Below are 23,336 nucleotides of genomic sequence, written 5' to 3'. Positions count from 1 at the left end.
CTCTCCCAGTTTGCTTACAGTATCAGCCTTTATATCTAAATAGTGTACCTATTTTGACTTTATTTTAGTATGTGGTCTGCTTATCATTCCTTATAGAACAATACTATTTTATCACAATGATATAATACAGCTTGTTCAGCCATTCCCCAATTGACAGGTATCCCCTCAATTTCCAATTCTTGATCACCACAAAAAGAGCTGCTGTTAGTAATTTTGTATGTAAAGGTCCTTTTCCTTTTTCTTTGATCTCTTTGTGTTATAGACTTAGTAGTGGTATTGCTGGGTCAAAGGATATGCACAGTTTCATAGCTGTTTGGGAATAATTCCGATTGCTCACTAGAATTGGATCAGTTCACAACTCCACCAACAGTGCATTAGTGTCCCAGTTTTCCCACATCCCTTCCAACATTTATAATTTTCCTTTTCTGTCATATTAATCAGTCTGATAGGTGTTAGGTGATACCTTAAAATTATTTTAATTTGCATTTGTCTAACACTCTAATCAATAGTGATTTAAAGTGTTTTTCATATGATTATAGATAGCTTTTATTTCTTCATCTGAAAATTGTTCATATCCTTTGATCATTTATCAATTGAGGAGTGACTTGTGTTATTATAGATTGGAATCAGTTCTCTGTGTATATGAGAAATGAGGCATTTATCAGAGAAATTTGCTGTAAAAATTTTTTTTTCTAGTTTTCTGTTTTCCTTCTAATCTTGGCTGCATTGGTTTTATTTTGTGTAAAACCCTTTTAATTTGACATAGTCATAATTATCCATTTTGTATCCCATAATATTCTTTATCACTTGTTTGATCATAAATTCTTTCCTTATCCATAAATCTTACAGGTAAAATATTCCATGCTCCCCTGATTTGCTTATGATATCACCCTTTATATCTAAGTCATGTGCCCATTTTGATCTTATCTCTGTATACATGTGATACGTTGGTCTGTGCCTAGTTTCTGCCAAATTGCTTTCCAGTTTTCCCAGCAATTTTTGTCAGATGGTGATTTCTTGTCCCAAAATTGTGGATCTTTGGGTTTGTCAGACACAAGTTTACTATGGTCATTACCTATTATGTAATGTGTACCTAATCTGTTCCATTGATCTACCACTCTATTTCTTACGCAGTATTGTTTTGATGATTACCGATTTGTAATAAAGATTTATAATTTGTAATAAAATTTGAGATCTGGTACCACTTGGCCACTTTCCTTCACATTTTTTTTCATTGATTACTTTGATATTCTTGACCTTTTATTCATCCAGATGAATTCTGTTATTTTTTGTAGCTCTATAAAATAATTTTTTTTGGTGATTTGATTAGTATGGCACTAAATAAGTAAATTAATTTAAGTAGAATTGTTATTTTCATCAGATTGGTTCAGCCGACCCATGAATAATTAATATTTCTCCAATTGTTTAGATCTGACTTTATTTGAAAACTGTTTTATAATTATATTCCTGTAATTCCTGGGTTTGTCTTGGGAGGTAGACCACCAAGTATTTTATATTGTCTGCAGTTATTTTAATTTGAATTTCTCTTTCTATCTCTTGCTGCTGGGCTTTGTTGGTAATATATAGAAATGCTAATGATTTACATGGTTTTATTTTATGTCCTGCAACTTTACGTTGTCCTACAATACTTTAGTTAAGTATTTCAACTAGTTTTTTAGTTGATTCTCTACTATTCTGTAAGTATCCTAAGAGTGATGGTTTTGTTTTATCATTGCCTATTTTAATTCTTTCAATTTCTTTTTCTTGTCCTATTGCTGTAGCTAGCATATAACAATATTGAATAATAGTGGTGATAATGGGCATCCTTTGCTTCACCCCTGATCCTATTGGAAAGGTTTCTAGCTTACCCCCATTACAGATAATACTGCCCATGGCTTTAGACAGATGCTCCTTATTTTAAGGAAAGTTCCATTTATTCTTATGCATTGTAGAGTTTTTAATAGAAATGAATGTTATATTTTGTCAAAGGAGTTTTCTCCATATTTTTAGGTAATCATGTTATTTCTGTTGGTTTTGTTATTGATCGGGTTGGTCAGTTATGCTGATAGTTTTCCCAATATTGAACCAGCCTTACATTCCTGGTATACATCTCCCTTGGTCATAGTATATATCTTTGTGATATATTGCTGTAATCTCCTTGCTAGTATTTTAATTTAAAAATTTTGCATTAGTATTCATTAGGGAAATTGGTCTATAGTTTTCCTTCTGTTTTAGCTTTTCCTGGTTTAGGTATCAGCCTCCATTTGTGTTATAAAAGAAATTTGGTAGGACTTCTTTTTCCAAATAGTTAATATAGTATTGAGATTAACTGTTCTTTATATGTTTTGTTTACTTGTGAATCTCTCTGGTCATGGGGATTTTTTCCTCAGGGAATTCATTTATGGTTTGTTCAGTTTCCTTTTCTAAGCTAGGATTATTTAAATATTCTATTCCCTGTGTTAATAACCTGGGCAATTTATATTTTTGTAAATATTCACACATTTCACTTAGATTGTCAGAGTTATTGGCATATAATTGGGCAAAGTAGCTCCTAATAATTGCTTTAATTTCATCTTCATTGCTGGTGAATTCATCTTTTTACATTTGATACTGGTAATTTGGTTTTCTTCTTTCTTTTTTTAATCAGATTAACCAGTGGTTTAAATAATTCTTTAAATGTGGTAATGAAATGCTGGCAAAATGGCTATTGTTAAGTGAGTTTTTTTCTCTTCAAAATTTTAGGCTGAAAATAAATATTTTCTTGTGCTTATTCCTTTTTTTTTCTGTGACTGAAAATACAGTTGCTTTTACTCTTAAACACAAAATAGTTTTAACATCTTTAGAAGTATAGTGCCAAAAAAAAGAATGGCTCACTTTTTGTGGGCAGCTAGGTGGCACAGTGGATAGAGCACCGGCCTGGATTCAGGAGGACCTGAGTTCAAATGCGGCCTCAGACACATAACACTTACTAGCTGTGTGACTCTGAGCAAGGCACTTAACCCCATTGCCTAGCCAAAAAAAAAAAGAAGTGTAGTGCCTTTTTACCTTGCCTCTTTTTTTTTTTTAAAAGGTTCAGTTACTTTTCCTTGATAGATCCTTGAAAGATCTTGCTCTTACGCTTCTGTGGCCTTCCTGCTGAGATACTCTATTTATAGCCTGTAATCGAGTGAAAAATAGCAATGGAGACCTTGTAATTCCAAAATATTTATTTATAGAGTATTTTTACTTAAAAAAGACTTAGTAACTGTAGATTATAAGAACAGTAATTTAGTGCAAATCCAGCTATATTTGAACTCTGATTCTCCTTAGCAAGGATTTGAGAAATTATTGAGTTTGTTGAGGAGGAGGATAGAATGTGAGTTACTTTGCAAATTCTTCTAGATTGGTTTTTCACTTTGTGGTTTCCTTTATTTGGTTTGAAATGTGAATTTTGAGAACATCTTCTAAAAGATATGTATATGTTATTTGGATTTTTTGCCATTTTGTGTTATTCAGACCATGGCCTCTTGTCTACCAAGTTTATTTGTATTTAGAAGTTAGATAGACTATTTCCTTGATTTTAATGACATTTAAAATATTTTATTTCAGGTCTTGGAGAAAATGCATGTGCAAAGAAAAGTCATGAAAAGTACCTCATAGCTTTGAAGGGCTCTGGATTGGCATTTCCTGAGGATAAACTTACAAGTGGCATGCAGGACCAGGCTGCTGGCACTAGCTCTCTGGCAGTTTCAGGTTTGTATAGAAAAACATTTTTTGAGCATTTTAATATTTCCTTTTTAAAAAATAAAAAGATTTCTTAAATTTGTTTATTCTTGAAGGGTAGTTATTTTTCTAGTGAAATAGAAATACTTTGCAAGAGTACTGGTAACAATAAAATGGTTTACATATAGGAATAAAAGCAAAGCCAAAGAAAAGAATGCAGTTTTCATTTTTGGAATTAATTTTGTCACTCTAGCTCTGATTTTTTACTCATGAAAAAATAATCAGTAAGCTAAAACCTTAGCACGTAAGTAGTGGTATCCAATAATGAGTTGTTCCTTAATCATAAAATTTCGTTTTTTTAATTGGGATTTTTATTAGAGATTTGCTATTGAGATAGACATCAGCCAAATCCAAATGTATTCAAGATGTGAAATCTGCCAAGATAACTAACAAAATTTAGAGTCTTTAGTAATAGGCCTCAAAAATTTTAAGGTAAAACAATATATGAACAACCATGAAGGAATACTTCTTTTTCTTCTTCAAAAGGTTTTGCAGGTGCTACAGGAACGTCAGGACAAGTAGATTCTTCAGATGAGGTGAGGCTTTAAAATTGTTCTTTCCTTCCTCCAAGAGAATTGTGGGTTTTAGGGTTGGAAGGGGTCTTGGAGACAGGGATGGGTTGGAGCCAGCTCCAACCATTTATTTCTTGTCTAGACATAAGAAAGGGTTAATACTGTGGATTAAACTTAAAAGTGTGTCCTTCTTCACATTTCTCTCCAGAAGAGCTGTTTGTTAAACGTTAACTAGCACAGTCCTGCTTGAGGTAATGTAGTCTAAGCCTCTTGACACTTTATAGATGAGGAAACTGAGGCTTGGGGAGGTTAAATGGCTTGTCCATATTTGTACAGTTAGTTAGGGATAATGACGAGACTTCTGACTTTCAGGTTCTGTTCACTATGCCACACTGTCTCTTTTTCTAAAAAGAAGATAGATCTCTACCTATCTTTTCAAATACAATTTCCTTATTTCTGTTCCTCTTTAATTTCTTACCTCTCAAATTTGTCGTCCTAGCTTCTAATTCTCTAGCCCTGGGTCATCTCTACCCCTACCCCCCTGGAATCTCTGCTAACAGGCATGGATTTCTTTGTTTATTGTCCTTAAAAAGAAATATATATTCATGTATTTATTTTGGTAATGTTCTTATATGAAGAAAATTTAGTATTTTAAAATATAGTGACTATGAGGAAAAACTGGGCACATAATATATGCTTAATAAATGTTTATTGATTGACTGTGAAGTAAGGAAACTTTATGGGTCATGTCACCAACTTCATTATTTTAGAGTCACATTTCCTATATCAGGAATTAGAAAATTTTAATGTAGTAAAAAGTAGTATGTTGAAATAATTTTATAATCTTATAGTGCTTCTTAGCAAAAGAAACATATTAGTAAAAATAGCTTATGATACTAATTTATTCTTCTTGTACTAAATATGTGAAACAAATTGTGATTAAAACACAAATTTTCCTCTTAAAATTTAGAGATAAATTTAACATACAATTTAAAATCAAATTAGATATTTTGCTATAGATTAAGTTTATTGAAAATAGAATCTTAAAATGTAGAATTTTAAAAATGGGTATCTTAATTTTATGTAAATACTTTCTATAATGTTAAAATATGCATTGGTGTACAAATGACTGATTTTTGTTTGCGAAATTTAATAAATTTTGTTTAGAGATTTAATTTAATAAATCTCTAAGATATTTCATGTTTTAAAACTTTACAGGCATCCATTTAAATAGAAATGCTTCAATTCAGCATGACGTATTAGGGCTTTGTTTTAGATCAGCTGTTCCTTTTATATTTTCTGTAATTTTGGGGGCTTCCTTTTTCATCAGGCATATTAGCTACTAAAAGAGTAATTTTTTTCTACTTTAAGCTGTTTGATTTTAAAATGGGATTGTCTGTTTGGCAGTATATTAAACAAAGTGACTAAAATGTCCATACTCTTTGAATCAGAAATTCCATTGCTAGGCAAATATATGCTTCAAGGAAGTCAGTGATAAAAAGAAAGGTCCTATGTACATTACAATATTTATATCAGTAGTTTTGGTAGTAGCAAAGAATTGCAAACTAAGCCAATGCTCATCAGTTGGGAAATGGCTTAAATAAGTTGTGGTGCATTATGTGATGAAATACTATTGTGCGGTAACAAACAATGGCTTTGATGAATACAGAGAAGTACTGGAAAATTTATATGAACTGATATAAAGAAAAGAAAGCAGAATCAGGCAAGTACAATGACTAAAGCAATGTAAATGGAAAGACAAAACAAAAAAATTGAAACTAAGTGCTGTGAAATTTTTTTTTAAAATAAATTTATTTATTTTTAGTTTTCAACATTTGCTTCCACAAGATTTTGAGTTCCAAATTTTCACCCCCCCTCCCCCCTCCCCCCACCCCAAGATGGCATGCATTCTGAATACCCCTTCCCCTAGTCTGCCTTCCCTTCTATCTCTCCTCCCCCCTTCTCTTATCCACTTCTCCTTCTATTTTCCTATGGGGCAGGATAGATTTCTGTACCCCATTTCCTGTATTTCTTATTTCCCAATTGCATGTGAAAACTTTTTTTTTTATACTTGTGTTTTTAAAACTTTTGGTTCCAAATTTTCTCCCTTCCTCCCTCCCCACCCACCTTCATTGAAAAGGCAAGCAACTCAATATAGGTTATACATGTACAGTTATGCAAAATACTTCCATAGTAGACATGCTGTGAAAAACTAACTCTTATTTCCCTTAATCTATCCTGCCGTCCATTTATTCTGTTGTTTCTTTTGAACCTGTCCTTCCTCAGAAGTATTTGTTTCTGATTACTCCCTTTTCCCAATCCTTCTCTCCTGTCTATCGTCCCCCTATTCTCTTGTCCCCTCCCCCCATTTTCCTGTAGAGTAAGACAAATTTCCATACCCAATTGAGTGTGCGTATTATTCCCTCCTTAAGTCAAATCCTATGAGAATAAGATTCACTCATTCCCTCTCACCTTCCCCCATTTCCCCTCCACTGTGAGAGCCTTTTCTTTTCTGTTTTTTTGTGAAATAATTTACCCCATTCTGCCTCTCCCTTTCTCCTCCTAGTATAATCCTCTCTCTCCCCTTAATTTTATTCTCCAGATATGATCCTTTCATCTTCAACTCACCCTGTGCCCTCTATCTATCTATCTATCTTTCTATCTATCTATCTATCTATCTATACATACATATAATTTTTTCCCTCCAATTACCCTAATAGTGACAAAGATCTCATGAGTTACAAATATCATCTTTCCATACAGGAATGTAAACAGTTAACCTTACTAAGTCTCTTATGATTTCTCTTTCCTGTTTACCTCTTCAGGTTCTACTTGAGTCTTGTATTTGAAAGTCAAATTTTCTATTCAGCTCTGGTCTTTTCATCAAGAATGCTTGAAAGTCCTCTATTTCATTGAATGACCATTTTTTCCCCTGTAGGATTATACTCAGTTTTGCTGGGGAGGTGATTCTTGGTTGTAATCCTATCTTCTTTGCGCTCTGGAATATTATATTCTATGCCCTGCGGTCCCTTAATGTAGAAGCTGCTAAATCTTGTGTTATCCTGATTGTGTTTCCACAATATTTGAATTGTTTCTTTCTGGCTGCTTGTAATATTTTCTGCTTGACCTGGGAACTCTGGAATTTGGCTACAATATTCCTAGGAGTTTTCGTTTGGGGATCTCTTTCAGGAGGTGATTGGTGGATTCTTTCAATTTCTATTTTGCCCTCTGGTTCTAAAGTATCAGGGCAGTTTTCCTTGATAATTTCTTGAAAGATGATGTCTAGGCTCTTTTTTTGATCATGGCTTTCAGATAGTCCAATAATTTTTAAATTCTTTCTCCTGGATCTGTTTTCCAGGTTAGTTGTTTTTCCAGTGAGATATTTCACACTGTTTTCTAATTTTTCATTCTTTTGGATTTGTTTTACAGTGTCTTAATTTCTCATAAAGTCACTAGTTTCCAATTGGTCTATTCTGATTTTTAAGGAAGTATATTTTCTTTAGTAATCTTTTGGACTTCCTTTTCCATTTGGACAATTTTGCTCTTTAGGGCATTCTTCTCCTCATTGGCTTTTTGGACCTCTTTTCCCATTTGGGTTAGGCTATTTTTTAAGGTGTTATTTTCTTCAGTATTTTTTTGGGTCTCCTTTAGCAATCTGTTGACTTATTTTTCATGATTTTCTTGCATCACTCATTTCTCTTCCCAGTTTTTCCTGTACTTAACTTACTTGCTTCTCAAAATCCTTTTTGAGCTCTTCCAAGGCCTTCGACTGATTCATATTTTTCTTGGAGACTTTGGATGTAGGAGCTTTGACTTTGTTGTCTTCTTCTGGTTGTATGTTTTGATATTCTTTGTCACCAAAGTAAGATAATATAGTCTGACTCTTTTTGCGCTGCTTACTCATGATCCTGGCCAATTACTTGAGTTTTAAACTCTTTGTTAAGGTAAAAGACTGCTTCCAATGTAGAGAATGTCCTGTCCCAAGCTTTGGGGGTTTGTACAGCTGTTTTCAGAGATACTTCTAGGGACCTGTAAATTTTCAGTTCTTCCAAGATGGTATTATAAGGGGCGAGATGTTTCCTCTCCACCGCCACAACAAACTCCACCACACCAGTGCTCCTCCTTGCCCCAGGACCCTCCATCAGAACTGTGACCCAGATCCACGCATGGGCAAAGCAAGAGATTCCTGCCTCAGCACTGTGAAGAGATCCCTGCAATTCCCCTCTGATCAGCCACTCGATTTCCCTTCAGTCTGTGGGCTGGAAGCTCAGGAGACAGCCGTCGCCTGTGCTTGGGACTTGGCGGCTGAGACCTAGCTCCTTCTCTCACTGCAGTCACAGACTTTTGCCACTGACCTTCTTGTCTTTGGTGTTCCTGCGTTGAGAAGTCTGTAAACTGCCACAACTGTCATGATTTAGTCCTCTGAGGCCTGCTCCAGGTTCTGTGCGGCCTGTGTGCCCATGCTGAACTGCGCTCCTCTCCCCGTCTGGCACGATAGACCTTTCCGATCAACCATCCAGGTTGTCTTGGTCTGGAAATTTGTTTCACTCTGTCTTTTTGTGGGTTCTGCTGCTTCAGAATTTGTTTAGAGCCATTTTTTTTTTACAGGTGTTTGGAGGGGTTTGGGGGAGAACTCAAGCAAGTCACTGCTTTTACTCCGCCATCTTGGCTCTGTCCCATTGCTGTGAAATTTTATCAAACTGGGCCCAAAGAAGAGATGTAAGAAGATACTTCTCTCTGCTCCTTTGCAGAGGTGGGGGTCTATGAGTATGGAACATTGCTATAATGTCAGACATTTTTGATATGTTGCTTAGTTTTTATGAACTTTTTTCCCCGTCTTTTTTATCCTTTATTAGCAGGAATGGCTCTCTGGGAAGGACTGTGGGGAGGGATGTGTTGGGAAATGAAGGTACTGCAGAAACAAAAGATACCAATAAAAATTTGTCCCCCAAAAAAGGGGAAAAAAAAGAATTGAATTGTTTTGTCTGCATGGTTGAAGACTAGATCTTAAAGTGCTGTAATGACAGATGGCAAAGTCTGTGTGGTTACTCAAAATAGAAATTCTAAAATTTCCCATTTTCTTTTTTAAGGGCTTTTTTTTGTGGGAGATGAAGGGAAAAATGAGAATTTCAGCTGTCACAAGGATAATAATATACATTCCAATTGCGATAAGACTCTGTCAGGGTTGAATAGTTGTGGCTATGTATCACTTCTTTTTACCAAACCTGTGTAAACTGGAAGGTGCCCTTTTGTTGTTTGCTGTTGGTTTCAGAAGAGTTTTAATAGGAAATTTAATAATTTTAGTAGTGGTTTGGAATGTTGGTGTGTTAAAAAGAACTTAAAAATTATCATAAAGTTATGGGAAAGAATTACAGTGTTCATGATGTCTTTATTAATGACTGTCTGACATTGTAGCACTGCAAGTTAGCTAGATGCGCCATATTATTTTGGTTGGCCTATTTTTTTTTTTTTTTGAAACAAACAGTCTTTGTAAATACCCAGATCTATTTTTATGAATGATGCTTTTGGTAATGTTGAAAGTGGGTTTTTGATATTTTTACTTTCTTCCCTTCCTCTGGATGAAACGGAGTCACTTTCATCTAATTGCTTTGTATGCTTCTGTAGACCTCATGGACTAGAGCTTGTGGCTTTTAAATCCCAGTAGAGTTTTTTGTTGCTTTCACAACATCACGGGAACGAACAGCTGATCTTATCCTTGGAGGCTAGTGGCAGCCCTTCTCCTGGGAATTTTCATAGTTAGCTAGAAGCAGAGTTCAGGTGCTAATAATGATGTAGTGTAATCCCTTTTCTTTACCCTCTAATATCCCCATCCAATATCCTTAGTCTGTTGTCTTTTCTATGCTTCAGTCCATGTTGTCATATGTCCTCATGTCACCATTGCCTCTATGTCCCTGTACCTTTGTACTCTTTCTGGTTTTTTCCTTTATCTCTTTTTTGATTTTGCTTTATCTTCACCAGCGTTAACATCTTTTTACATAATTGCTAACTATTTCAGTTACATGTCTGTATGAAGAATGAAGTAGTACTTTTTGATAGTGACAGTCTTTTAGATTGATATCTCTATCCTTGTTCTCATGTAACTGATGATAGTCACAGTTACATATTAAAGACCAAATATGATATACCTTTTTTAGTAGGGATTCTTAACCTTTTTTTGATGTCATTTACCCCTTTGTCAGCTTGGTGAAAACTAAGGAACCCTTCTCAGAATAATGTTTTAAAATGCATAAAAGAAAAATGCATAGGATTACAAAGGAAACCAGTCATTTTGAAATATACTTATCAAAATATTTTTTCAAAAAGTTCATGGACCCTAGAGTAAGAACTTCTGATGCATAGTTTACTTGTGGAATGTACATGGAAAACTAATAAAAAATGAAATGCATCATACCAGGTATTTTGTACTTTAAATGATATTTTAAGTGATATCTTAATCTTAGGGTTTTTATTGCCTTTTGTTTTAATACCTATTAGCTATTACTAATTTAATACGTAATAGCTATTGCTAATTAAACTCCCTACCCCATTGAATACTTCCTCCTAACAAAAAGCATTTAAGCAAAGCCAACTAGTAGAGTAATCATATCCAACCATGTATCTCTCATTCCACATTTGTAGTCTCTATCTTTGCTGAGAAGAGAAAGATGTGTTTATCACTTCTCATGGACTGAGATTGTTTATGAAAATTTATTGTGTTCAACTGTTTTTTAGTGTCATCATTTACATTATTGTAGTATCTATATATATGCTCTCAGTTCTACTTTCATCACTTTATACTTCATACAACTCTTCATGCTTCTGTGAATTTCTCGTGTTTGTCCTTGTTGCACAGTAATATTGTAGTACATTCATAAGCCACAATGTATTCAGCTGTTCCCCATTTAATGGACACCCATTGTTATTCCCAATATTTTTTTCTATCACAAAAAGTACTGCTGTGAATAGTTCGTTACTGATTTTTTTGAGGATATATACCCAGTAGTGGGAGTGCTATATGAACACTTAAGTGACTTTTTTTGCACTAGTCCATATTGAAGGTCTCTGATATACTTTTCAATTTTTTAACTTTTAATTTTTTTACTGCTTTATAATATAGGTTAAAATATAATAATGCTTTCCTCTCCATTTATGCTTTTAAGAAGTTATTTCCCTTAAGATTTTAAACCTTTAGTTTTTCAAATGAATTTTACTATTTTAGATATTTCTGTAAAGTATCCACTTGGCAGTTCTATTGGGTTAACACTAAATCCATCATTTTTGTTATATTGGCACAGTCCTGCCAAGAATGGTGAATTTCTCTCTATTCTTTACTTTCTGTAAAAAGAGGTTTTACCTGTGTTTATAGAAATCCTGAATGTATCTTTCTTGATAGGCTAATTCCAAGTTATAATTTCTATCCTATTATTTTTTGTTAGTACTCTCTAGAAATGCTTATTATTTTGGGGGGCATATTTTGTATCCTGCTCCTTTATTGAAGCTCTCCTGCTACTTTATTGATTAGTTTGTTCACTTATTTTGTGGTATTTTATATTCTTTATAGTCCACTCTGAAATATTTTTGGAATTTAGCTATTAATAAATAGATGAATCCATGATAGAGCTCTGATTTTGGCACCTTCTGGAATTCCCTCTTCCAATGTAATCCATCTGTGACTTCTTAGATAAGTCCTAGTTCCCTCAAATAATAAGATGTTAAGTGACAGTGATTTAAATTTATAATTCAAGATTTGAATCTAGGTTGTCCTGACTTTCAAGCTAAGTGCTCTATTCACTGTTAAGCTTTTTCTATTATGTTATTAATTAAACACCCTCCTCCCCTGAAATAAAAGAGGTTAGGGTTTGAATCCTCTTCGTGGTTTTAGACTTCATGTAGAATTGGTGATCTTGGAATAGGTTAGAGAGGTGTCTTACTAGTGTAAAATATATTAGAAACACATTTTAAAAAATATACATTGTATTTTAAAAATAACATTAAATTCCTTTGCTGACCTATGTTGGTTATATATTTTTTCAAATAAATTGTTCAAATGCTGAAAATCCCTGAGGTAAACAGAGATTTGCCTTGGGTAGCGCTGAACATGTCTAGAATGAGGGCTCTGCTTTTCAGTACTGTCAACCCTCCTACTCTAAGATGTCATTTTGAGTGCACTACTGGATGGGAGCTTCAGGCCTAGAGGAATGAGAGAAAAGAGAAATACTCAGTGTCACGGTGATTTTATACCACTTGAAACACAGATTTGGTATAGGTTAACAAAGTCTTTTTATTCTTTCCATTTCTCAAGGTAGAAATAGTATTGCATGGTCACTAATTGCTATTTATTGCCCTTACCAAGGAACTGCTTAAAAAAATCTGATTCATTTTATAGTTTCTACTGTCTTTCGTAGTGGAATTCTAACCCACTAGCCCCCTTTAAAAACTTTTACAGAGGGGTATTTATTGAGAACGTATAGCAAGAATAGAAGTTACAGAAGCACAATTCTTGAGTGCCCTCCTCCCCACCATCTTCCGGGAAGGCTCTACGTTAAAGTAGTTGCCATAAAGTATACACCCCACCCAGTTCACTTCTGAATGCAGCACAGCCAATAAACAAGTCACTGTTATTCCTTCTTGCTGATTTTAATCCTCTACTCTCTTGGGTTAAGCAGTTCATTAGAGACTTCCTGCTCTCCAGGTTTGACTGTCTGTAAAAATTTGTCATGGACTCCAGCTCTTAGATGGTAGCTGCTCCTCTGACCTTTTGAAGATTGTAGCCAACTCTCAGTATCTTTCACTTAAGAGCAGAAAAGAACAAAAGTAGAGGCAAAGAACAGAGGCCCATAATCACTGACTACATGTTGGCCTAGGTGGAAAGGACCTGAGGTTTCTCTCCCTAACTAGAGATTTATAAAATCAATTCTTCCTCATTTGAACTAACCAGGCAGCAAAGGTTTCAGTGGGAGGGGTGAGTTACCCTACTGGAAGTCTTTTTCTGTCCCCTGATTCTCATTTTTCAGCCAACCACAAGGGTCCCTCTTCACTACAAAGTAATTGAGGTATGGTGTTTTTCTTAGCAAGAACAAAAAAGCTTTGGCAGGTGCTTATGCTCCCCACTCAGGAGCACGATCTCTTGGTCAGTTTTGATGAGTCTAGGCTGTTATTTACTCCTTAAATCTTCAATCTTATTGTTTGTTCTCTGTAGATCTCTTTGCTTTCGTTTTCAAATAATGAGAGAACTGTTCATTGAATATAAGGGATAAATAGTCATAATGAAAGTGTTATCTATACAAAAGAGATACTTCACTGTCCAAGTAGAAATAGAGGGGTACTATAGCTTTAGAAAAGCATTTTAATTTGATGATATACTCCATACCACTTCTGAGTTTTCCAGATAAGGCAGAGCTTTATGTTTCTATGTATTTTTCTCTTAGCTGTTATATTCCATACTATTTTTTCCAGTTCGGACTTTTAAGACTATGGTTCATGATCCTTTTCTTTTGAATTTTTAGATAGTTGAGACTACAACCTCTCTATGTCTTTGAAAATCATACTTAAGAAAAAGCTGTGCCTTTTTTTTCACTAACTTGAAGGTGATTGAAAGATGAATATGTAAACAGATAATTTTATGGTTAGAAGTTCTACTATGGAAGTATATTTAATAAATGTTGAGCCTTTTGATTTTTATATACAAATTTTGATAAATTTTGGCAGAATGGTGGTTACTAGGAAGAAAATTGACTAGAAGGTTGTAATCTTATATGACACTTATAGGTGAGTGATGGATCTTGCCTATCTTTTTGTTTTCTGGTGGAGTATTTTCTGGTGGAATTGCACATAGTCACAAGTAATGACCATCAAAAGTAGGACTTGAACCAATTTCCCTTGTCTTCTCTGACACCAGAGCCATTGTTCTTTCTACTGTATCTTACTGCCTCCCTAAATCTAATATTCTTAAATATACAGATGGGTTATTCCCAGTATTATTTTTTATATTTAAAAGATATAGCATAATATAATGGAAAGCAAATTGCATTGAGAGTCAGAACCTTGTTTTGAGTAGTGACTGCCGTTTACTTGTGTGTTTGAGCAAATTACTTATCCTCTTTGGCCTCACTTTCCTCATCTGTTGGATTAGATGGGCTCTGAGGATCCTTCCAGCTATAATATTATGATTCTATGTATATTTTCAGATCTTGATTTTTGAAAATAAAAAAGTTTTATCAGTGTAGTATTAGCTGGTAGATTGCAGATCTTGGAGTCAGAAGAACTGAATTCAGTTTCTGGCTCTGACACTAGTTGGATGGTTAGATGAGACATTTGAGACTCATTTATTGCATCTGTGAGGACAATAATGGTTTTGCTTTCTTTCTCACAGGGTTGTTATGAAGCAAGTGTTTTTTTTCACTATGAAGTGTCTAATAAATATAAGTTGCTGTTTTTCTGTTGGCAGCTAAGTGGCGAAAGTGTGTAGAATGCTGGGCTTAGAATCAGAAAACTCTGAGTTCAAACTGGGTCTCAGATATTTCCTCTGTGACCCTGGGCAAGTCACTTCATCTCTGTTTACCTCAGTTTCTTCATCTGTAAATGATAATAATAGCACCTACCTCCCAGGGTTGTTGTGAGGAGCAAATAAAGTAATATTTGTAAAAGCACTTAGCACAGTGCCTGCCATATAGTAAGCTCTATATAAATGTTAGCTATTAATATAGCTAAATTTGGTAATTTCTTTGATGGCAAAGACTGTATCATTTATTTTTCTGCCCTCTTCTGTGCTTTGTACCTAATAGACACCCAATATATATTCGTTAAATTAATAGATTGGAGTAGCGATAGATTATAGTTAATATATTAGTAACAGATTTGTGGATTTTTGTAGATATTTAAAAAATATGTTGGCTATTTCTATAATTGGAAAATAAAATGATACCAAGAGACAAAAGTTCCCCCACCCCCCCTTTTTAAAAATATTAATTTATTTTTCGTTTTCAACATTCACTTCCATAAGCTTTTGAATTTTAAATTTTCTCCCCCTCCCCGGCTGAAGGTGGTGTGCAATCTGATATAGGCTATACATATACATTCCTATTAAATATATTTTTACATTAGTCATGTTTTAAAGAAGAATTAGAACCAATAGGAGGAACCACAAGAAAGAAAAAACAAAACAAAACAGAAGAAAAAGAAAAGAAAAGAACAAATAGTTTGCTTCGATCTGCATTCAAACTCCATAGTTCTTTCTTTGGATATGGATAGCATTTTCTGTCATGAGACTTTTGGAGTTGTCTTAGATCTTTGCATTGCTGAGAAGAGTTAAGTTCATCAAAGTCAGTCATTGAATAACATGGCTGTTATTGTGTATAACGTCCTCCTGGTTCTGTGTGCTTCACTCAGCATCAGTCCATACAAGTCTTTCCAGGTTTTTATGAAGTTCACTAGCTCATCATTTCTTATAGCACAATAGTATTCCATTACATTCATATACCACAGCTTGTTCAGCCATTCCCCAATTGATGGGCATCCTTTCAATTTCCAAATTTTTGCTACCACAAAAAGAGCTGCTATAATTATTTTTGAACATGTGGGTCCTTTTTCCATTTTTATGATCTCTTTGGGATACAGCCCTAGAAGTGGTATTGCTGGGTCAAAGGGTATGCACCTTTTTATAGCCCTTTAGGCATAGTTCCAAATTGCTCTCCAGAATGGTTGGATCAGTTCACAACTCCACCAACAATGCATTAGTGTCCCAATTTCCCCATATCTTCTCCAACATTTATCATTTTCTTCTTTTGTCATGTTAACCAATCTGATAGGTCCCTCAGAGTTGTTTTGATTTAGAGCATTTTTTCATAAGATTATAGGTAGTTTTAATTTCTTCATCTTAAAACTGCCTGTTCATATCCTTTGCCCATTTATCAATTGGGGAATGACTTATATTCCTATAAATTTGACTTAATTCTCTGTATAATTTAGAAATGAGGCCCTTATCAGAGACACTGGTTGTAAAAATTCTTTCCCAGTTTTCTGCTTTCCTCCTAATCTTCTTTGCATTTGTTTCCTGCTCCTCTCTTTTTTAAGGAGGGTATGCAAGTCCAGTGTTTTTTTCTCATTTTAAAGGTTTTAAGGGATAATCCGAGGCTTAGGGGAAAGAAGTGGAGAGATACAGAGGTAGACAAGACACAGAAAAACAGAAGCACAGAGAGAAAGAGACTTAAATGAAATTTGTAAAGGGCATAATGTGGGCATTTCTTTCTTTAAAAGACTTTTAAAAGTTATGTTGTGCAATACCTACCTTGCTTAATGCTTGCTTGGCCTATGGACTGAATGAAATTAAATCAGAGATGGGATCTGTGCACTAGGGTACAGTACCTCTGTTCCAGCCTGTAGGGTTAAGTTTATTATAAGATATTTGTAACAAGAGTTTTTTGTTTGTTTGTTTGTTTTTAACTTGGAATGTGGGGAAGGAGAGGAGGACTAGTAGTAGGGTTGCCAAAAAAAGTTTAAGAACTGAAAGAGAAGAGGGTCATTTAAGCATTTTTAAAAATGGATAGAAGAGGAAAGAATGAAGAATAGAAAGAAACAGAAGCAGGACACCTTTGAAAGTTACATTTTGAATTTATTAGATATTGAAAGGTAAATCGAGGTGTACATAACAGACTTGTAGTCCTCATTTTCTGTTCTATTTTGTATGTGAAAATGCTTATTATGGTTGGCATTTGCTAAGTTCAGATTCAAAAAAATAATTGCAAGAGATGCTGTTTAGCCAGAAATAGGCCATACTCATACTATGATTATGTAAATCTAACAGTCTTCATTCAGATTAAAATAAGAGGACTGAGAAGAACAGGGCAAAGAATTATTTATTACTGCCTACTACTACTATTACTACTACTACTACTACTACTACTACTACGACTACTCCTACTACTACTCTAGCATTTGTATAGTACTTTAAGGTTTGCAAAGTGCTTTGCAAAATCCTGGGAGGTAGGAGCTGATATGTTACAAATGAGTAAACTGAAACAGGTTAAATGACTTGCCCAGGATCACACAGCTAAATAAATGTCTGAGGAAGAATTTGAATTGAGGTGTTCCTGACTCCACCGTGCCACAGAACTATCTCTAAGGGAGGCACAGCTTCCATGAGAAAGATAGTGGTAGTGCTGCTGTACTCTGCGGTGGTCAGGTCATATTGGGAATACTGTGTTCAGTGTGGGCACCACATTTAGGAAAGACATTTACAAACTAGAGAATGGCCAAAGGAGGACAACCAGAGTAGTCAAGGCCCTCAGATTCATGCCACATTAAGGAACCCCTGGGGATATTTAGCTTAGGGCAGTGGTTCTTAAAAAAAATCACAACCGATTGAATGCAGAAGCATTTATAAGAATCCTGCTGTGTTCTATTAAGCCAGAAACTAGAGACTGGCAAAAATATGTAAATCATTCTACTCTTGTCACTAAATTTGTTTTTTGTTTTGGAAAATTATTATTTTTCATAAAAATGTTACTTATGTTAGCAGACAGTGAATTTATTATTTTAAAATAAATTAAAAATATCTTAAACATTTATCTGTTTTAATTTGTAATATATTGAATATCAAATAGATGTAATGCATATAAACTAAAGTTCTTTGGGATCCTTAGTAATTTTTAAGAGTATAAAGGGATCCTGAGAAGAAAAAGGTTGGGAACCACTGGCTTAGAGAAGGGAAAGCTAGTGGGGAAGGGAAAATAACTCTCTTACAGTACTTGGAGGGCTGTTCTAAGGAAGAGAGATTAGGCTTGTTCTTTTTTTTTTCTTTTTTTCCACCTCAGAGGGCAGAATTAGGAAAATTAGGTTAGAAGTTGCAAAGATACAAATTTAGGGTTGAAGAAAGAAGAAACTTCCTAACAATCAGAAGTTCTTCCAAAGTACAATGGGCTGCCTTGGGAGGTAGAGGGTTTGCCCTTGTCCAGGTCTGACCCCAAGCCATGTTCTTGTCTGCCTCTGTAACTCTAAACTGGATCTTTAGAAACTGGACCCTGGAGAAACTAAGAAACTGAGTTTAGGAATTCCCATCTTGGGCCTTGCCACACTTTGGCCATCTTGTCATCACGCCTGTTAGGGCATGAATACTTTCAGCTTCTCTCAGTTTGTAGCTTTTATTCGAGGAACCATAATTAAGTCAGTATTACATTGTTTCTAGAAAGAGTGTGTCAATTTGTAACAGACTACCCTGTTATACTACCCCTATGACTTGACTTCTCTGACCAAAATACCTTTTGTTTTGGCTACCACTTCTCTCCCTATAAATGTTTTTCTCTTCCTGTGCCACCCATCTCCTTTGGAATTTAAGCTCCTTGTAGGAGTCTTCCATTTGCACTTGTATCTCTGGCACTTAACTACGTGCTTTATGCTTTGTAAATACTTCATAAATGCTTTTTTCATTTATTAGGGGCTGGAAACTATTTTGTGGGCTGTGTTTTCTTAATCTATGCATATGGATTGAAATAGATAGCAATTGAAGTACTTTTCAAATCTGAAATTCTGTCATTTTCTGAAATCTATTAAAGAAAAAGACAACCTGGAGAAACTATATTCATTAATTTGTTGAAACATTAAATGTTTTTTATTGGTGTTTTTCTCTTTCTGTTTTCTCTTAGAGTACTGAGTTTGATTTGAACAGGTGTGCCTATGACTTTGTATTCAATTTCATTCTTATGAGTAGCTGTACACACTTTTTTGGCCTGCTGTCCCTAGTGTACAGAATGTTATGCACTCAGCAGTGCTATTTATATATCAACATTCTTTAGAGTACTTCTTGTTTCTTTTTTTGTATAGCCAGTGTGAAACAGCAGTAGGATTTATTGCATGAAATTAAACAGAAAAGAGATTAATAATACGGTATTAGTTTTATGGAATGAGCATGAAGTTTTAAAATCATTTACTAAGTAATTATTAAGTTAAAAAAAAGAAAATTGCCTTCAAAGTAGTATTCAGGTGGGTTTAATTGGAAAATTATCATAGAAAGAACATGATAAAAATAAAGAAAATTTTCAGGGGTGGGAGTCTTTACTAGTATAAGTAATGCCTTCATCTACTTATTAGGTTTATATGTCTCAGATAACTTTATAGGATCACTTTACATTCTATCAGTGAATTTTATGATAATTTTGTCAGTATAAATGATTATATTTCTGGTAAGTAAAGTTTGCTATACACATGTGATTTGGAATATTTTTGAACATGATTGAAACCAAATCCCAAATAATGGGCATGATTAATTATATGTTATGAAGATTTAAAGCAAATCAGTATTTTTGAAATCTTGAATCAGAGATTTTTGTCCTAAATGAGACAGTAAAAGAATTAGTCTTGTATTTGAAAGTCAGTTAGTCAATAAATATTTATTAAGCACCTGCCATATGCCAGGCACTATGCTAAGTGCTAGAAGGCCAGGTATCATAAATTATCAATGGAAAAAGAGTATTAGAATGTTAGACTTGGAAGTGACCTTAGCTCATCTGGCTTAACTGTGCAACACAGTGTAAAGATCTCAAGCAGAGCTTAAAAATAGTCATCCAGGCTCTGAACAATTGGAGTGACAGGGAACTACTTAGCTAATAAGTAAATCTATTCTGTTTTTGAATAGCTGTAATGGTTAAAGCACATTTAGCTGAAATTTTACTTTCTGGAATTTCTGTCAGTTACTTCTGATTCTTGCTATTAAAATGGAAGAGTAGGTTAATATAAGGAAAGTAGTATAAGTGGAAAAAATGGACCAGAGTCTTAATTTGTTGAGATGATTAAAGAATGGCAAAGAAAAACTTGTTTGGGTTCTACAAAGTAACCTTAACTTTAAGTAGAACAATTAAAATGAAATTTCTGATTATACTTGCCGGTTATTTTATGTAAGAAATAAAATGATTGAAGCAACATGAAAATAATTTGGAAATAGATTATTGCAGCATTTTCATGTTTAATCTTTTTAATGCATATCTTACTTAATGTCTGTGTTATCTCATTTAATGTCTCTCTTATTTATACTTTTCTTCTTTTTGCATTTAGTTTCCTGAACCGATGTCACATTATTAACAGTATTACCGAGTCTTCATTTTCCTGATGAAATTTGTTGTTGTTGTTATTTGTTTGTTTCAGCCCTGTATAGATAATCTGTGGCAACTTGTTAAAAAAATTTGAAGTGGCTTCCTCCTGTATTGTAAATCTTCCTTACCCTCAAAGTTAATCCATAACCCAAGAGTGTGTGTTCAGATAATGCAATCTGGACGTAATTTGGAGAGTAAATTGGTTATAAGACAGTAACATAATAACTGACAATATAGTGAATCCTAAAATTGGATAAATTTTTTCTTTAGATTACTTTTATGGAAAAGTTATTTGTGAATAACCTATTGCTCTTGCCTTTTTGAGTTAGATAATTGAAAATTGCTACCAGAAGATCTTACTCCTTAATTTTGAATTCTGTGGATCTCAGAGAATAGTGAAATCCTCAAATATTATGTTGTAGGTAGAAAAAATATTTTAATAAACTATATGATATTAATGAAATTAGTTGCAAAGGGCTTTGGGTTTGTAGTATTTACTGCCAACAAAATTGACTTCTCAGTTGTCACAGTGCTCAACAATTTTTTGAAACTGCAGATAGTAGAACCAGAGAATAAGTCCTCTATTTGTCATCACATACTTTCAAATGAATATTATTTTTAGGATTAAAAAGTGTGTTTTGAACATCGTATGTCTTGAGTAATAGAAGAATAAAATAAAAAAGTAAAACCTGAACCAGTAAAATAGTTTAGTTTAATTCATCTCTCTTAAACTTCCTAGTCTATTACATCTGCTTTATTACATTTAGTGTTAATGGATATCTATAAAAATGTCTCAACTATGGAGCATCTAGGTGGTGCAGTGGATAGAGCACCAGCCCTGGAGTCAAGAGGACCTGAATTCCAATCGGGCCTTAGACCCATAACATTCACTAGCTGTGTGACTACTGGGCAAGTCACTTAACCCCAATTGCCTCACCAAAAAAAAAAAGTCTCAATTATACAGTGTATAATTTTTGAGAGGCAGCTTTGTAGAGTGGAAAGAGGATTGGACTTGAAGTTAGAAGACCCGGTCTCTACCACTTAATATCTTCACCTCCTCTCAATTTCCTTATTTATAAAATGAGAATAATAATATTTGTACTACTTAACTCTCAAAGGTAGTTGTGAGGTTCATACACAATGCCTTGTATTTAGTAAGCACTTAATGTTTATTGAATTGTTAAAGACTACATAATGTGAACAGCTCTTGCTTACTTTCAACATTTAATTTTCTTCTCTAGTTTGGCACGTTACTTTGGTGATTCTTATGCCTAAATCTCTTTCCCTTCTGCTCTGTCTCTCCTTCTGTTACTGCACTCACACTCACTGTGGAGTTGGAGGAACTGGGTTCCAATCACATTAATGACTGCTCTTTGACCTTAGGCAAATCACTTAGCCTCTTGTAACCTAAATTTCCCTATTTGTAAAAGTGTTTGGGTTGGACTAGATGATGACCCCTTTGGTCCTCCTCAGCTTGATTTCTAGATCTCTTCACCTTCCATACTTGCTCCTCAACCCTTTCATCTTCTGTCTTGTGGTTTGCCAGCCAGATGGTCTGCTCCTGCCTACTTTACTTTTTTCTCTCATCACTCATTGTTTTCCTCTCTCTTTTACATTTTCATCACTTCATTCAGTCAGTCAACCATTTATTAAATATCTGCTATGTATCTGACACTATGTTAAGTCCTGGGAGTACAATGAAAATGACAGTCCCTGTCCTCAAGGAGCTCACAGTCTAATGGAGGAGATAGTATGCAAAAACTTTTTGCATTTGAGACATGTGCAGGGTAATTTCAAGGCACTTGTCCTTCTTGTAAATTTTATCTAGAACTTGAAGGAAGGCAGGCAGTAAGGAGGGAGAGTCATGGAGGAATAGCCAGTAAAAATGTCTCCAGTTAGAAAATGGAGTATCTCCTGCAAGGAACTTCAAGGAAGCCGTTGTCACTGGATCTCAGAGCATTTGGAGAGTAAGATGTAAGAAGACTGGGCCAGGTTATGAAGAACTCTGAAGGCCAAGTAGGATTTGATATTTAATCTAGGAGGTGATAGGAAGCTGCTGGGGTTTATGGAGTAGGAGATGACAAGGTCAGACCTGTGCTTTAAGAAGATTATTTTGACAAGTGAGTGGAGGATAGACTGCAGTGGGGAGAGACTTGAGATAGGGAGAAACAGGCTATTGCAGTTGTCCAGGCATGAAATAATTTGGTCTGGGGGCAGTATCAGAGGAAGGAAGGAAACATATTTGAGAGAAGCTACAAAGATAAAATTGACAGGCCTTGGCAACAGATTTGGTATGGGGGGGTAGAGAAAGAGAGAGAGAGGAGGGAAGAGTTTGGGAGGAAAGACAATGAATTCAGTTTTGGACATGTTGAATTTAAGATGTTTATAGAACAGCTAGTTCAAGATGTCTCATAGGTAGTTGGAGATAGAATTCTGGAAGTTAAGAGAGAGGTTAAAGCTAGATAAATAGATCTGAGAATCATCCGCACAGAGATGATAAGTGAATACATGTGATCTGATGAGGCCACCAAATGAAATAATTTGGAAGGTGGCAAGAAGAGGACCCAGGGCAGGCTTGCGCCCTGTGCCACCATTAGCAGGTGTGATCTGGATGAAATCCAGTAAAGGATACTGTGAAGTAGCAGTCAAATAGGGAGGAGAAGAACCAGGAGAGAGTAGTATCATGAAAACCTAGAGAGAAGAGAGCATCAAGGAGAGGAGAGGGTGATTAACAGTGTCAGAGGCAACAGAGAAGTCCAGAAGGATAAGAATTGAGGAAAGGTAGATTTGGGAAACATCGATAACTTTGGAGAGAGCAGTTTAAATTGAATGAAGAAGTTGGAAGCCCAAGTGCGGAGAGTTATGAAGAGAATGAGAAGAAGGAGGTGGAGACACCTGTTGTGAACTGTTTTTTTAAGGAGTTTGGCCTGAAAAATGAGAGATGGGATGATAGCTGGCAGAGATGGATGGATTAGGTGAG

General features: G+C 34.8%; 1 protein-coding gene across 3 annotated transcripts in view; it reads left to right on the top strand.

Annotated features, from left to right (window-relative positions):
- UBR3 (ubiquitin protein ligase E3 component n-recognin 3) overlaps positions 1 to 23,336 on the top strand; it is a 309,463-nt gene that overhangs the window by 57,671 nt on the left and 228,456 nt on the right. For all 3 annotated transcript variants that reach the window (XM_027865976.1, XM_027865977.1, XM_027865975.1), the window contains exons 4-5: positions 3,589 to 3,732; positions 4,249 to 4,298. In XM_027865976.1, coding sequence (XP_027721777.1) covers positions 3,589 to 3,732; positions 4,249 to 4,298 — 194 coding nt within the window. The remainder of the gene's footprint in view (positions 1 to 3,588; positions 3,733 to 4,248; positions 4,299 to 23,336) is intronic.

The sequence above is a fragment of the Vombatus ursinus genome, unplaced genomic scaffold, assembly GCF_900497805.2.
Source record: "Vombatus ursinus unplaced genomic scaffold, bare-nosed wombat genome assembly UNPS02014779.1, whole genome shotgun sequence".
NCBI classification, from domain to species: Eukaryota; Metazoa; Chordata; class Mammalia; order Diprotodontia; family Vombatidae; genus Vombatus; species Vombatus ursinus.
Note: the sequence above shows the minus strand (reverse complement) of the source record. Positions and strands in the feature narration are given on the sequence as shown.